The sequence below is a fragment of the Lepus europaeus genome, chromosome 3 (genome assembly GCF_033115175.1).
Source record: "Lepus europaeus isolate LE1 chromosome 3, mLepTim1.pri, whole genome shotgun sequence".
Lineage (NCBI taxonomy): Eukaryota > Metazoa > Chordata > Mammalia > Lagomorpha > Leporidae > Lepus > Lepus europaeus.
In genome coordinates this window covers 99649115-99663218 of record NC_084829.1, presented here as the reverse complement: position 1 = coordinate 99663218, position 14104 = coordinate 99649115, and the positions used below count along the sequence as shown (strand labels likewise).

General features: G+C 36.2%; 1 protein-coding gene across 3 annotated transcripts in view; it reads right to left on the bottom strand.

Annotated features, from left to right (window-relative positions):
• Positions 1–14104, bottom strand: part of GRIK2 (glutamate ionotropic receptor kainate type subunit 2) — a 727469-nt gene that overhangs the window by 281230 nt on the left and 432135 nt on the right. For all 3 annotated transcript variants that reach the window (XM_062187636.1, XM_062187637.1, XM_062187638.1), the window contains exons 7-8: positions 9287–9430; positions 6706–6813 (exon numbers count right to left, since the gene is read on the bottom strand). In XM_062187636.1, the coding sequence (XP_062043620.1) occupies positions 6706–6813; positions 9287–9430 (252 nt within the window). The remainder of the gene's footprint in view (positions 1–6705; positions 6814–9286; positions 9431–14104) is intronic.

Below are 14104 nucleotides of genomic sequence, written 5' to 3'. Positions count from 1 at the left end.
GCACTATGAGAAGTTGATTTTATTTGATACTTAGGGTAGGACTGTTTACAGAATTCATATTTAAGATGAGACCTGCAAGATGAACAAGAGCACTCTAGGTAAAGGGGATAAGAATGAATATTCCAAGTTGGTAAAACTCTATTGGCAAAGTAATAGAAAAATTTGTCCCCGTAAGGAAATGAGAAAATGCTGGTTTAGTCAGAACATACAATATGTATGAGAGGATGATGAAGGATAGGCAGTGTTGTTCAACTTATGTTTGTCTTTTACTAAAATACGATGGGAGTCTATAGAAGGATTTTAACAGAGAAAGGGCACACACTATTTTGATTTTAATATGTCTGCTGTGGTTCGGGGAGTGGATCACAAGAGTAGAACACTAAGGCTTATAATATCTTGTGGAATTGTACAGGTAAAACATACCTTGGCTATTATCACATCAGTGGCTGTGTAAGAAATGGATGATTCTAAACATTTTTAAAAAGTAGAATATTCAATATGGTCTTTGAACTAAACAGGAGAATTCAAGATAGAAAACTTGTTTTATATTGTTTTCCTTTTCCTATTCTTGAGATGTATTGTCTGGCTCTTAAGCAATAAAACTGTCATATTATTGTCTGAGGTAGACAAAATTTGGAAAAGCATCTGCTCTCCTTTCTCCTGAATTCCTGCCTTTGCTCTGGAAAAATAAAACAAACAAACAAACAAAAAAAAACAATACAAAACCAGCTATGGCCCCAGAGAGCTTGATTGGACAGATATAACCAGCTGTGCTTGCAGCATTGGTAATTCTTCTTGGACCATGGGTAATCAGCCTAGATTCCAAGTAAGGCCCCTGTGAAGACAGAATAGAAAGTCTTCATCTTGATTTATGGGCACTATCTAAATGGAACAGATATCTGTGGTAGCACCTCACTCCAGATTCACTTCCCTGAACATGTCCTACTCCTGTGTTCTTCAGAAACAAACTTGCTCCTTTCTAGTTTACCTTCTTCACAGTTATAAACATCAGAAGCACAGACTTCTTATTAACTATTTTAATATGAACGTTCACATTTCAGCAAATGATGAAAAATCAATCAATAAACAAGATGCCTTTCTTTTTAGCACTTATTAATGCCTAATCCCATATTAGAATTATCATTCCATTTATTAATAACACGTTCCATCTACTAGAGTATAACCTTTACAAGGGCATAAAATACATGCTTATTAGAACATTTAATGAATAAATGAAGTGTGCTAGTAAAAGATAACTACACAGGATAAGGAGAAGGCAATGAAAACATGAGAAGAAATAATGAATACAGCTCTCAGTCCCTATAAAGATGGTGCTTACAGGTTCTTGTAGAAACCATAATATTCTTACTTCAAACAGTCTGATAACAGGAGCCCTTTATACACCACCATGTCTGAGATAAGGAATTTGGTTAGAAGGATGAATTCACAAACTCAGCTGTGGTCAAATTGGAATTTAAATTCAAGCCTCCATGATCATAATCTAATGGTTCTTCTAAACTGCAAACTCCATCAAGATGGGAATTCTGTCTAATAGTTGATAACTATACTTTTCTGGGAAAAATAAGACTCAAAGGTCTTCATAAGGCGAACATTGCTATTGCCCTATGATTCAGTTGAAGGCATTGCATTTTAGAAAGATTAGGAAACTTGTTTATAAATAGTAAATTGCAGGATGACAATTTGAGCCCATTTCTTTCTGAATCTAGACTTTAGTCTGTAAAGCTTTCTATCAATTTAAAAATGATGACCCTTTGCTGCACTAAATCAGATCAAGAACACCAAAATGACATTTCCAGTCTTCCTTAATATCTTACTAACCTTTAATGTTATCCTTTTCTTTTAGATAATAACTTCATGCACTATTTCATTGTTTGAATATTTATATTTTATTTTTAGATGCATTTATTATTTATTTGAAAACAGAGTTATAGAGCAAGAGAAGGAGAGAGATAGAGATTCCATCTGTTGGTTCACTGCCTAAATGGCCACAAAGGCTGGTACCAGAGCCAGACTCAGAGCCAGAGCCAGAACCAGGAGTCCAGAGCTGCTTCTGGGACTCCCACATGGGTGCAAGTCCCCAGATACTTGGGCCATCTTCCATTGCTGCCCCAGGCACATAAGCAGGGAGCTGGATAGGAAATGCAGCAACTGTGACTCAAACTGACATCCATATGAGATGCCAGCACTACAGATGGCAGCTTAACCTGCTATGCCATAGCACTGGCCTGACATGCAGTGATTTCTAAAAATATTGAATATATTCATGAATTTTTTAGGCTTCCCTCTTTCTAGCTTATTTTTACCCATTCTTAATACTTTATTTGTCTTTCAAGGAAAGATTAGTGGTAATTTATTTCTATTATTAAATATCTACTTGCTAATTTCTTTCTCAATCTTTGGTTTATGTCTTTATCATGAGTATCTCCTCTTTTTATCACCTGGATCCTCCATTTCTCCTTAAAAAGCATTGTCTCAAGCAGTCAGAATTTATTTAAATATAGTGGTTAAAATGTGCATGTCCCATATCAGATTAGCTTGATTTGACTCCTGGATTCAGCTCCTGACAGCAATTCCCACCAACGCAGACCTTGGAAAGTAGCAATGCAGGCTTAAGTAATTGGATTCCAGTCAACCATATGAGAGAGCTGGATAGTGTCCCTGGCCCCTGGTCTATTGCAGACATCCTTGGCCATTACAGACAATTGGAAAGTGAACCATTGTAAGAGAACACTATGTCACTGTCTTTTATTATCTGTCTTTCTCCTCCTCTGTCTCTCTGACTCTCAAAATAATTAATTAAATTTTAAATATATTCCTAATACTCTGATAGTCCTGAACTAATAACATTGTTGGTCAATCAATGCCTTTTATCACTCTTTACTGTCAAACAACTTTCACTTAAAATAGTTTTAATTTATTTTTATTTATTTGAGAGCAGAGAGAGAGAGAGAGAGAGAGAGAGAGAGAGAGAGAAACAGATGGAGAGTGCTCCCACCTACCATGAGGGGCTAGAGCCAGTAGTTAAGAATGCAAGCCAAGTATAATACTTAGGTTTCAGAAATCTAATTACTTGACCTATCACTGCTGACTCCCAGAGTCTGCATTGGAAGCAAGTTGGAAACAGGAATTGGATGGAACCCAGGCACTCTCATGTGGTACATGGACATCTTAACAACTAGACCAAGCACCTGTTCAAACAATAGCTTTAAATTTATGGCTCCATAAAAAATTATTCTAAACTCTATTACAAAACAGTCCATAGTCCTCCAGACTATTGTCTCTTGGAACGCATAGGAGTGTAGTAATAATACATTGCAGATATCTTTACATAGCATTTCATTTTGTAAATCCAATTTAGCGTTTTAGCTCTATCCCACTTCAATTGTGTGTGTGTATGTATAGCTATTGATTCAATATCATGTATCTTTCCCCATACTGTTAGCATATTCTGAAACAATTCAATCTCTGCCAATCAATAACTCCACATTGTTCAAAGGCTAATCCTAAGTACCCCATGTTTTTTTGATTGTTCACTTAATTATATCATTTTTAGACATATTCCATCATTGGTTGAAACAGCTTTCCGTTGTTGCTTATTCACAAGTATGTATTACCTGTGGTATCTATATGTCTTTTAAAAAAGTTTTATACATTTAAAAGGCAGAGTTGGGGGGTAGGGAGAGACAGAGAGAGAACCATCAAATGGCCACAATGGCCAGGACTGAGCCAGGCTGAAGCCAGGAGCTAAAAGCTTCAACCAGGAATCCTACATGGTTTCAGGGGCCCAAGCATTTGGGCCATCTCCCACTTCTTTTCCAGACACATTAACAGGGAGCTGGATCAGAAATGGAGCAGGGACTGAAACTGGTGCCCATATAGGATTGAAGCTTCACAGGCAGCAGCTTAACTCAACGTGCCACAACTCCAGGACTGATATCTATAATTCTTAAGGATAAGGCCCTCATTTAATTAATTTAGCAAAACAGATTTTTCAGATCTCAGAAACAAATGTGAAATATATACATGAAGCGCAGGGCATAACTCAAATGGTTTTGTCTTGCTTACTAGCGTGGTCGATTATCACATGTACCTGGTAACCATTATATTGAAGTCTTTCTATAAGCTACATTAGAATATTAAGAACATTTTTGCACTTTTTACTTTAAATCCAAGACAGGGCTCACTCAATGGTGACAGGTAAAGCAACACCATTTTTAAGCGAATTAATTGAAATATAGACAATGACCAAAGCTCATCCTAGTGACTTCGATGTTTCTTAAAATATGATATTGCTAATAAGCAATGGTATAGGCCAGTGCCGCGGCTCACTAGGCTAATCTGCCGCCTTGTGGCACCGGCACACCGGGTTCTAGTCCCAGTCGGGGCGCCGGATTCTGTCCCGGTTGCCCCTCTTCCAGGCCAGCTCTCTGCTGTGGCCAGGGAGTACAGTGGAGGATGGCCCAAGTGCTTGGGCCCTGTACCCGCATTGGAGACCAGGATAAGCACCTGGCTCCTGCCATTGGATCGGCGTGGTGCGCCGGCCGCAGCACACCGGCCGCGGCGGCCATTGGAGGGTGAACCAACGGCAAAGGAAGACCTTTCTTTGTCTCTCTCTCTCTCACTATCTACTCTGCCTGTCAAAAAATAAAATAAAATAAAATAAGCAATGATATAAAACCTTTAAGAATGCACAAACCTCTATCATTATCAAGTTCTCGTCTTGGAAGCAAAGAAGTTAGAAAGCAACTGCCTCATGAAAATGTGAGTCTCCATCTATTATAAAACACTCCTGACTTTCCATGGTCTTGACAAAGGGTATAGTCTGGAACTCTGTGGGAGGAGGTAACACCTCTCTCATCTGAATCACCAGTTAGTCATGGTATCTTATCCCTGTCTTGGTGACATTATCAAAAATGTGTTTTATTCTTTCTCCTGGATCATTTAAATCAGTATCCAAATATGCTGCTATCTCCCAGGCTAAAATAACCCTTATGCCAACTCAACTTTCTTCTTAAATTTCCATCTGCAAATAATGTACCGTGTTCAATACAATAAAAATACTAGACACCTTACTATCTTTAAGGCAGTACTATCTCAGTCAAATGGAATTTTCACATGTTATTTAAATATTTATTTATTCTTTAATTTTCATTATTCATCAGAAAAAATCTAAATATGTGCATTTTAAACATAAGCAAATTTATAGGAAAATATTCTTTTTTACATAAATTTCACTTTATTTAAAACATCTGAAAGAGGTAATTTCAAATCATACTAAACATAATAAATATAGAACTTGGTTTGTTAAAAACCTACAGTATAGGGCTGGAGCTGTGGAGTAGCGGGAAAAGCCTCCACCTGCAGTGCCAGCATCCTATATGGATGCTGGTTCGAGTCCCGGCTGCACCTCTTCTTCTGTTGTTTTTGGTTTTGTTTTTGTTTTTTAGGTAGAGTTATAGAGAGTGAGAGAGAGAGACAGAGAGAAAGGTTTTCTTTCCATTGGTTCACTCCCCAAATGGCCACTACGGCCAGCACTGCACCAATTCGAAGCCAGGAGCCAGGTGCTTCTTCCTGGTCTTCCATGCGAGTGCAGGGCCTCAAGCACTTAGGCCATCCTCCACTGCCCTCCCGGGCCACAGCAGAGAGCTGGACTGGAAGAGGAGCAGCAGGGACTAGAACCCAGCGCCCATATGGGATGCTGGCGCTGCAGGTAGAGGATTAATCAAGTAAGCCATGGCGCCAGCCCCTGCACCTCTTCTTATCCAGCTCTCTGCTATGGCCTTGGATAGCAGTAGAAGATGGCCCAAGTACTTGGGCCCCTGCACCCACCAGGGAGACCAAGAAGAAACTCTTGGCTCCAGGCTTTGGATCGACACAGATCTGGCCATTGTGATCAACTGGGGAATGAACCAGAGGATGGAAGACCTCTCTGTCTCTGCCTTTGCCTCTCTGTAACTCTGCCTTTCAAATAAATAAATCTTTTAAAAAAAATCTACAGTATACATTCATGTAAAGACTCAACTTCCAATTCCAACTATGTTTAAGACAAAATTAAACATTTACACTAATCAGCTTCCTAAAAGTGCTATTTTTAATACCTATAAAAGGCAACTCATTCTTAAAAGTAAGCACATACTTAAGTTCTGTAAGCCTTGCCTGTGCTTTACCTCACTTTTTAGAAATAGAATCAAGTAATATAGATTACTATGGCATGTTTCACTGACATTTATGCCTAATTTGTTTTGTATACAGTATTTCAGACATTTCAGTTCACTATGGCTGATCAATGCAACCATGCTTCTGTGTTTGATCCTTTTCCTTGGCCTGCTCAAATGAGCAAAGTCTTTGTAGGCAAAGACACACAAAAACACATAATAAACTAAATAATTTCTGATTACTATATTAAATGTTAAAACAGATTATATGCATTTCAAAGTATATAAAACTAATATGCATTTCAGAAAAAAAAAACTGCTGAGGAAAAAAAATAATTCAAACATCTTAATAATTTACTTTGGAATTCTAATTGCCAATTAGTATGTTCAATATATGAATTGAAGATGTATTTTTTAGTTACTCAATGAAGTTAAATATCATTGAAATGTGACTACAACAGGGAATATTTCTTCATTATACTATGTTTCATTTTATAATTATAATAAATAAGTTGAAAGCCTTAAGTACCTTTTCTAGACCTTCTTCTTTCAGACTGATCACATCCAAATCAAAATCTGTTCTTAAACCATTGGTTTTGTTGAAAGTTATTCTTCCTGTGAGGCCTTCCCAATGTGCCTGTGGGAAAAGGAAAAAATAGATTAATAAATAAATGCTTCCCATAAAAACAGAAACATTATTTTAATCATTGTTCATAAATTTACATTGCTACAGATTTTAAAATATTTTTCTTCTGAAATATGAGGGATTTTTTAAAAATAAATTATATTAGTTTCAGTGTAAAATGTATTGGAGACTTTTCTTTTTTTAGAGTACATTTTTCCAGGAATGATTTTTTTTTTTCTGTGAAAAGGTTGATGATTATGTTGTACATGGTGAACCTCTTTGTGAAAACTGAGAAGAATTTAGTCATTTCTTATGATATATTAGATACTTAATATCTCTCTGGAGAATACAGATAGGACTACTGTTGGAAAATACAATGCCTATAGTCATAATTATATGAAATGAAACTTATTTTATTGCATTGAAAGAAACTGAATACAGGAGAATCAAAGTTAAAGTACTTCAATTATATATTTTCCCCTCAGATTAACTGAATAGTTTTCTTTTCCCTAAGTAAGACTTGGAAAAGCATATTATAATCACTTGATGGAGCCAGCCTTTTGGCTCAGGAGGGTAAGCTGCTTTCTGCAGTGTTGGCATCCCATATAATCACTTGAGATCAAGCTCTATTTCCTATACAATAGCCTGTTCATGTTGGAGGAGGTGGGTATATAATAATCTAGCAACATAATGTGCACATCATTGACAAGTAAGCAAATACCTGAACTTTTTAATGCAAAAAGTTTTACAATTCAATTGATTATATGGAAATAATCTAAAGTTTTCCATTATTTGTCATTTGGAAATAACTTGAAAAAATATACAATATAAAATTTTAAGTAATGTAATGTATACTCAAAATTATAATGTTTGAAATAATATGCAATGAGACCCCAAAGACTAAGTTACATTTATTAATAATGCAACAGAATATCATTATTACTAATTTTCTTAGACTTCAAGAATTTCTCAGGTACTTAGGTGCTGTGATTCCAAGATAGTTTTAGGTTAATAAATTACCAATGAAATAGAAAAAAATATATAATATAAACCAATATTCATACTGCAACATAGCCTCATTATAGCTAAATATGTGTTTATCAAGGAAGAGAATAATTATATTTTACCAAACTTCTCCCAGTGAAAGCACATTTCAGGTGGTTAACAACGATATGGAATATTATAAAAGCAGGCAAACTGATCAAGGAATACAGGCATAGAAGTGCAGAACAGTAAAATTTTTCTGGGATAGACAAAGTATAAATAAAATACATGACAGGAGCCTGTACAACTAATAAAATTATATCAAAAATTCAATTTTGAAATTCTTGGTAGCCAAAGTGAAGAAGAAAATATGGAAACACAGTAAATAAGGACCATTGTTTAAATTATACTAAATGCTCAGGAGAAACGTTTCCTGGTACTGAGACCAAAGAGAAATTTCTCCTGTTGGTCTTCACAAGGGGAATACTGTGTAATTTAGCCAACAAGATTCTCAATTACACCCTACAATGAATACAATGGGAAATGTCATTCAACCGTCTTTTAAGACTGCTGTCATAGCAAAGATGAAAGCTCAGCTAAACTTTCATTCATGAACTATTTTAAGCTAACATTTTCTTTCATTATAGGAAGAATAGAAGGGATATACATATATATGATCTTCAAGAATGTTCCCTTTTGTCCCTATGTACATGCTTGGTCTACAGCAGACATAATCAGAAACAGGCTGAAGCAAAGAGCCTGAAACTCCCTCCTTGTCTACCATGTAGGTGGCAGGAACCCAAACACTTGGATCATCTTCTGCTGCTTTCCTAGGCTCATTAGCAGGGAGCTGAATAGAAGTGGAGCTGCCAGGATTCATTCCGGTACTCATATGGGATGATGGCATCCCAGGCAATCCCCACTGTGCCACAATGCCAGCCCTTACATATTTTATGTTAACTGTTAAAGTAATGAAAATAAGTAGATATTATATTCAGGAACCATAGATCTAAGTAGCTACACTTTCAGTCCCATAAATTAACTATAATTTTAAAGTAACCCAGAAGACATTCATTTAAAAATACATTTCATGTTTTGTTGCCTACAATTTGAATACTTTGTTTTGTTTTTAGTTTTTTACCATAATCACTATTTTTGGATTATAAACACTTTTAAAAATATCTAGATCTCCACATAACTGGAAAGTAATACATGTAAAGTTTCAGAAAGGTAAATGGTAACAGTCATAAATAACAGTTTCCATGTCTACAATTTTTCATCTACTTACATCATCACACATTTTGATGAATCTTTCATTTATGTATAATGGAATCCCCCCTAATGTTTCACATTACTTCATAAAAATATTAACCTGGCTCATATTGGGGAAGAGGAAAAGATCAATTTAAAAGGTGAAACTGATAGATCACCTGCTAGAACACTGTAATAAGCTCATTTCACTCAGTTTAGGGACAAGGCAGAGTGATTCCTCCTGACATACCTCTTTAATCAGGCTCATGAAGCGGGTCCCGAAGCGCCAGGGCTTGTGTCGATTACACTGCAAAGAACTGACTGTCATCTGCGGAAACTGTTGAACAGCCACAGAAACCACATGCACAGCATCGTACATCAGGGCAGCATCAGTCTGAAAGGCAAAGGCAAAGGAAATACAGAATCACTACAACAAGTGAAAGCTGCCTTTCAGAGTGGAAAGAAGGAAAGGGTAAGGAAAACACTTGAATATATCCAGTTATCTTCAGACATGGAAGAAAAACATTATCTTCACCAAGATCTTGTTCTCTAAAAAAAGATATTCTGTTCAAATCCCCACATCAGCTCCAGGAACACTTGACCCAGCCTCCATTTCCTGAAGTGATAACCTAATCACATGCTGTCTGACTCTTTGTGGAAGTAGGACAAGTGTGAAGATGTTCTTTGTTTCCCTTTGTCACTCTCTCTGCTCCTATCTTATTCTTTCTCCATACACACACACACACACATACACACACAGTGCAATGGCTAACATTTTGAATGGTTACATTAATGATATGTGGTATGTAAAAGTATATAAACAATTCCCTTGTGTAAGAAACAGAAAAAAAATGTGAAGAATATTCACTTAAAAAGCTTATAATCCCTGGTCTTTTCTTCAACTCCATTTTTCTAAAGATTCAGTTTCCGAAATGATGCTACAGTTTTGAATCTCAATATATCTATTAACCCCTCTTCAGAAACTAAGCATAATCCCTTGTGCTGTTTTCTTTCCCCCAAATTTCCATATGAATAAAAGTTCATTTGGCTTCTCAAGTAAAACGAATATGAATTCTATTGTGTTCGCACCTGCTCTGATGACCAACCACTTTAGAGTTTGATGACAAAAAATAAAATAAAATGTTTATAAGTTATAACAAACCAGAGGCTCGGTGAGCATCAAGTTCTGTGTTCAATCGTCCCTAACATTGTGTTTGACAGATCCATGCCAGCCTCACTACCTACAGAAGAGGGCCACACTTGACAGTGCTGGTAACAATGAACTTAGGGCCATCTGTTTGGCATGGTTTAGAATAAAAGCATATATTTCCTCTTCTCATTCACACAATTAGTGAGCTGTGAAATGAATTCCAAAATGAATAGGAACCCCGTAGATTATAGTGTTTGCCACAATACAATTCAAAATGAGTACACACAGTAGCTTTCATGCAAATCAATCCTAAGGACCTTTACCATATAAAATAGAAGATGGCTAAAGAGCACAACACATTGACAGAACATAATAATAATAGCATTTTATGGTTCATAAATCTTTGGGGAATATAACTCAGATGCATAACATTCATTTTATAATACCAGATGACTACTTCCACATACTCTAATGGCTGCATAGTGAAAATCAGAGCAGTGGAGTTGACACAGGCATACATTATGAACCTGACAATCAGATTCTATTTGTCTCTGACCTCAGCTAATATTCAGAAGATATATTTCACATAGCACACAAGTTGAACAAAAGGCAGTTATCAAGGCATTAAAGGGACATTTTGTCAAAATAAAATAAAATTTTAAAATATACCACTGTGAAAGGAGTTTCAGAGGAAAGAACACTAAAGGAAGATAAAGAGCAATTTTTCAAAAGCCTCTCAGAGGGAGCTTCCAAAATAAGACTGGAAAGATTATTCTTGTAAGTTATTAATGAGTCAACTTTTATTTTTTTTTCTGTTTCTTTATTTTCCACAGATTTTTAAGATACATTTTAATATGTAAGAAAAGTTACAAACACATTGCAATTATTCTCAAGAAAGAAATTTTGATGTTTCTACAAAATAAAGCAACACAAATTAACACATTCCTAGTTTCCATGAAAATATCCTTTCATTTCTTAGTGAGTTATACAATATTTTTAATGACTTATTTATTTATTTGAAGGGCAGAGTTACAGAGATGAGGGGAGAGAGAGAGAGAGAGAGAGAGATCTCCCATTCATTGTTTCACTCCCCTAAAATGACTGCAATGCCTGGGGATGGGCCAGACCAAAAGCCAGGAGCCTGGAACTCCATCTGGTCTCCCATGTGAGTAACAGAGACCCAAGTACTTGGGCTGTCTTCCATTAATTTCCCAGGCACATAGGCAAGAAGCTGGATTGGAAATGGAGCAGCTGGGACTTGAACCAGCATCCATATGGGATGCTTTTGTCACTGGCAGCAGCATACCCACTGCACCACAGTGTTGGTCCTGACTTACGTAATCTTATATGATTTATCCTAGAATAGGCATCCTGCATGAAAATGCTAGAATAGTTCCACTATCTGACAATGCTAAAAAAAATTACCTAGTGGGGAATTTGAAAAATCTTTTTTATGTTAAAGATTATTTTTACTTATTCGCAAGGTAGAGGGAGAAACAGAGTGAGAGATTGATTTTACACCTGATAGTTCACTCTCCAAATGCCCCAAATGGTCAGAATTTGGTCAGGCTGAAACCAGGAGTCTGAAATTCCATCCAGATCTCCCACAAAAGTGGTGGGAAACCAAGTACTTAAACCATCATCAGCCACCTTCCCAGATGCAGTAGCAGGAAACTGGATCAGGAATTCAGAGTAGCCAGGAATACCAGCAACCTGATATAGGATATGGGCATTCCAAGTGATGGCTAACACATTCCAAGTGGTAGCACACAACACCTGCTTCTGAAAAAGCTCTTTCTCTTAAATTTTTTTTGTTCATCATTTCAACTTCAAGAAGACACACTAAATAATAATAAAATTATTTGATATTTGTGATCTTAAGTGTAATTATAAAAAGAAAACAATTTAAACTATAAGGAAAGTACTAGAGAAAAAACATAAACACATTAAAAGTTGCTGGTTATATTACTTCTTGGAATTCTGGTTTAAAACGTGTTAATTTATGATAAAAGGAAAAAATAGAATTTCTTAAAATTATCCTCTATGAACATTTGTTACTATCCTCACCCTGTCTTTTATGACCTTGTCTAAATATGATCAGAGTCGGCGAACTTGGAAGGCTTCCATAGTCTTGGCAACTCATGACGAGAGCCTAGGGTGGTTACTGGCACCATAAACTAGAGTGTCAATTTGTTGGGTCAACAACAGGAGCCACTGTGCACTTGCTCCTCATGTGGGATCTCTGTCCTTAGTGTGCTGTACATTGTGATTTAATGCTCTAACTAGTACTCAAACAGTATGCTTCACTTTGTGTTTCTATGTGGGTGCAAACTGTTGAAATCTTTACTTAATATATACTATATTGATCTTCTGTATATAAAGAGAATTGAAAATGAAAAAAAATTATCCTCTATGACATTTAATGTAGGTAAGGGTGCTTTTTTGTGTTGCCTTTAGGCTAGTTGCTTTGTATTATAACATGTAGCTATTTTCCATTTATACTGATTCCTTGTCAGACTTATCTTTATTCTCTTTCTTGCAAAACTATACATCTGTAAGCCCATCCCCTTTGAAAAGTTAAGAGAAAACTCTAGTGTTTCAAAATGACATTATTTTCACAAGGATATATATATATTTAGAGATTTGCTTCTATTAGTAATATAAGTCTTTAACATTAATTTGGTCTCTTTGTGATGCTTCCCTTTATATTATTTCCTTTACTACCCACAACACTATACATTTAAACACCCAGATTCTTTATCAAATAGGAAACTGAGGCAAAAAGCAGTTAAGAAGGTGATCGAAGTTAATGGCATATAGAGGTAGAGATGAATTTGAAACCACACAATCTGTCCAGAGTTCACATCTCTCCTTTGAATTTCTTCCTCAGAGCTCTACACTTAATGAGCAAAATAATTAAAATTATTTGAGTTCACAAATTGTAAATACCAATAAATGTCTAAATGGATTCATCTATATAATTTTTATAGAGTGAAATGCAGTGCAAAATAAGAAAAGATAGGTTGTGGACAACTGATAAATGCCAATACATAAAACAGAGGTATATCAATTTATGGGGTTGCATTCAATAACGGTTCAGTTAGAAAGTTAGTAATGCTAATCAGGAACAATTTTATGAAAAAGTATATTGAATGAAATTTTAAAACATAACATAAAAGGCAAATATGTGTATATGTCTCATAGATACTTTTTAAAAGGCTTAAAATTGGGGCCATGCTGTGGCACAGTAGGCTTAGCTTCCACCTGCACTGCTGGCATCCTATATGGGAGCCGGTTTGTGTGCTGATTGCTCTTCTTCTGATTCAGCTCTCTGCTATGTCCTGGGAAGGCAGTGGAAGATGGCCCAAGCTCTTGGGCCTTTGCATCCACGTGGGAGACCCAGAAGTCCTGGCTCCTGGCTTCGGATTGCACAGTTCCCACAATTTCAGCCATCTGGGGAGTGAACCAGTGGATGGAAGACCTCTTTCTGTCTCTCCCTCTCTCTCTCTCTGTAACTCTAGCTCTCAAATAAATAAACAAATCTTTTTAAAAATGCTCTAAGCATTAACTGTAACTTGACCAATCAAAATTAAATACATGTAAAATTTTGTTATTAAAATCAACATCAGGTGTTTAGACATGCCTGTATTCATTTTCAAACTAAGCTACAAAGACAAAAGCAGCAGTTAAAACAAGACAATCTCTCTTATTTTCTTTTTTAAGTATAATTACATATATTCCAATAGACCACACTTATTGGAAAATTATAACGTCTGTTCTCCCTGAGGGTACAGCCCAGGAGAGGGACAGGGAAGATGAGACAGCACAGATAGAGGTAAATAGGACAAAGCTAAATGCAGACCTCCATGCTTTACTGCTAGTCCATGCGCTTATCAATTAGATTGGGGCCACCCTTGA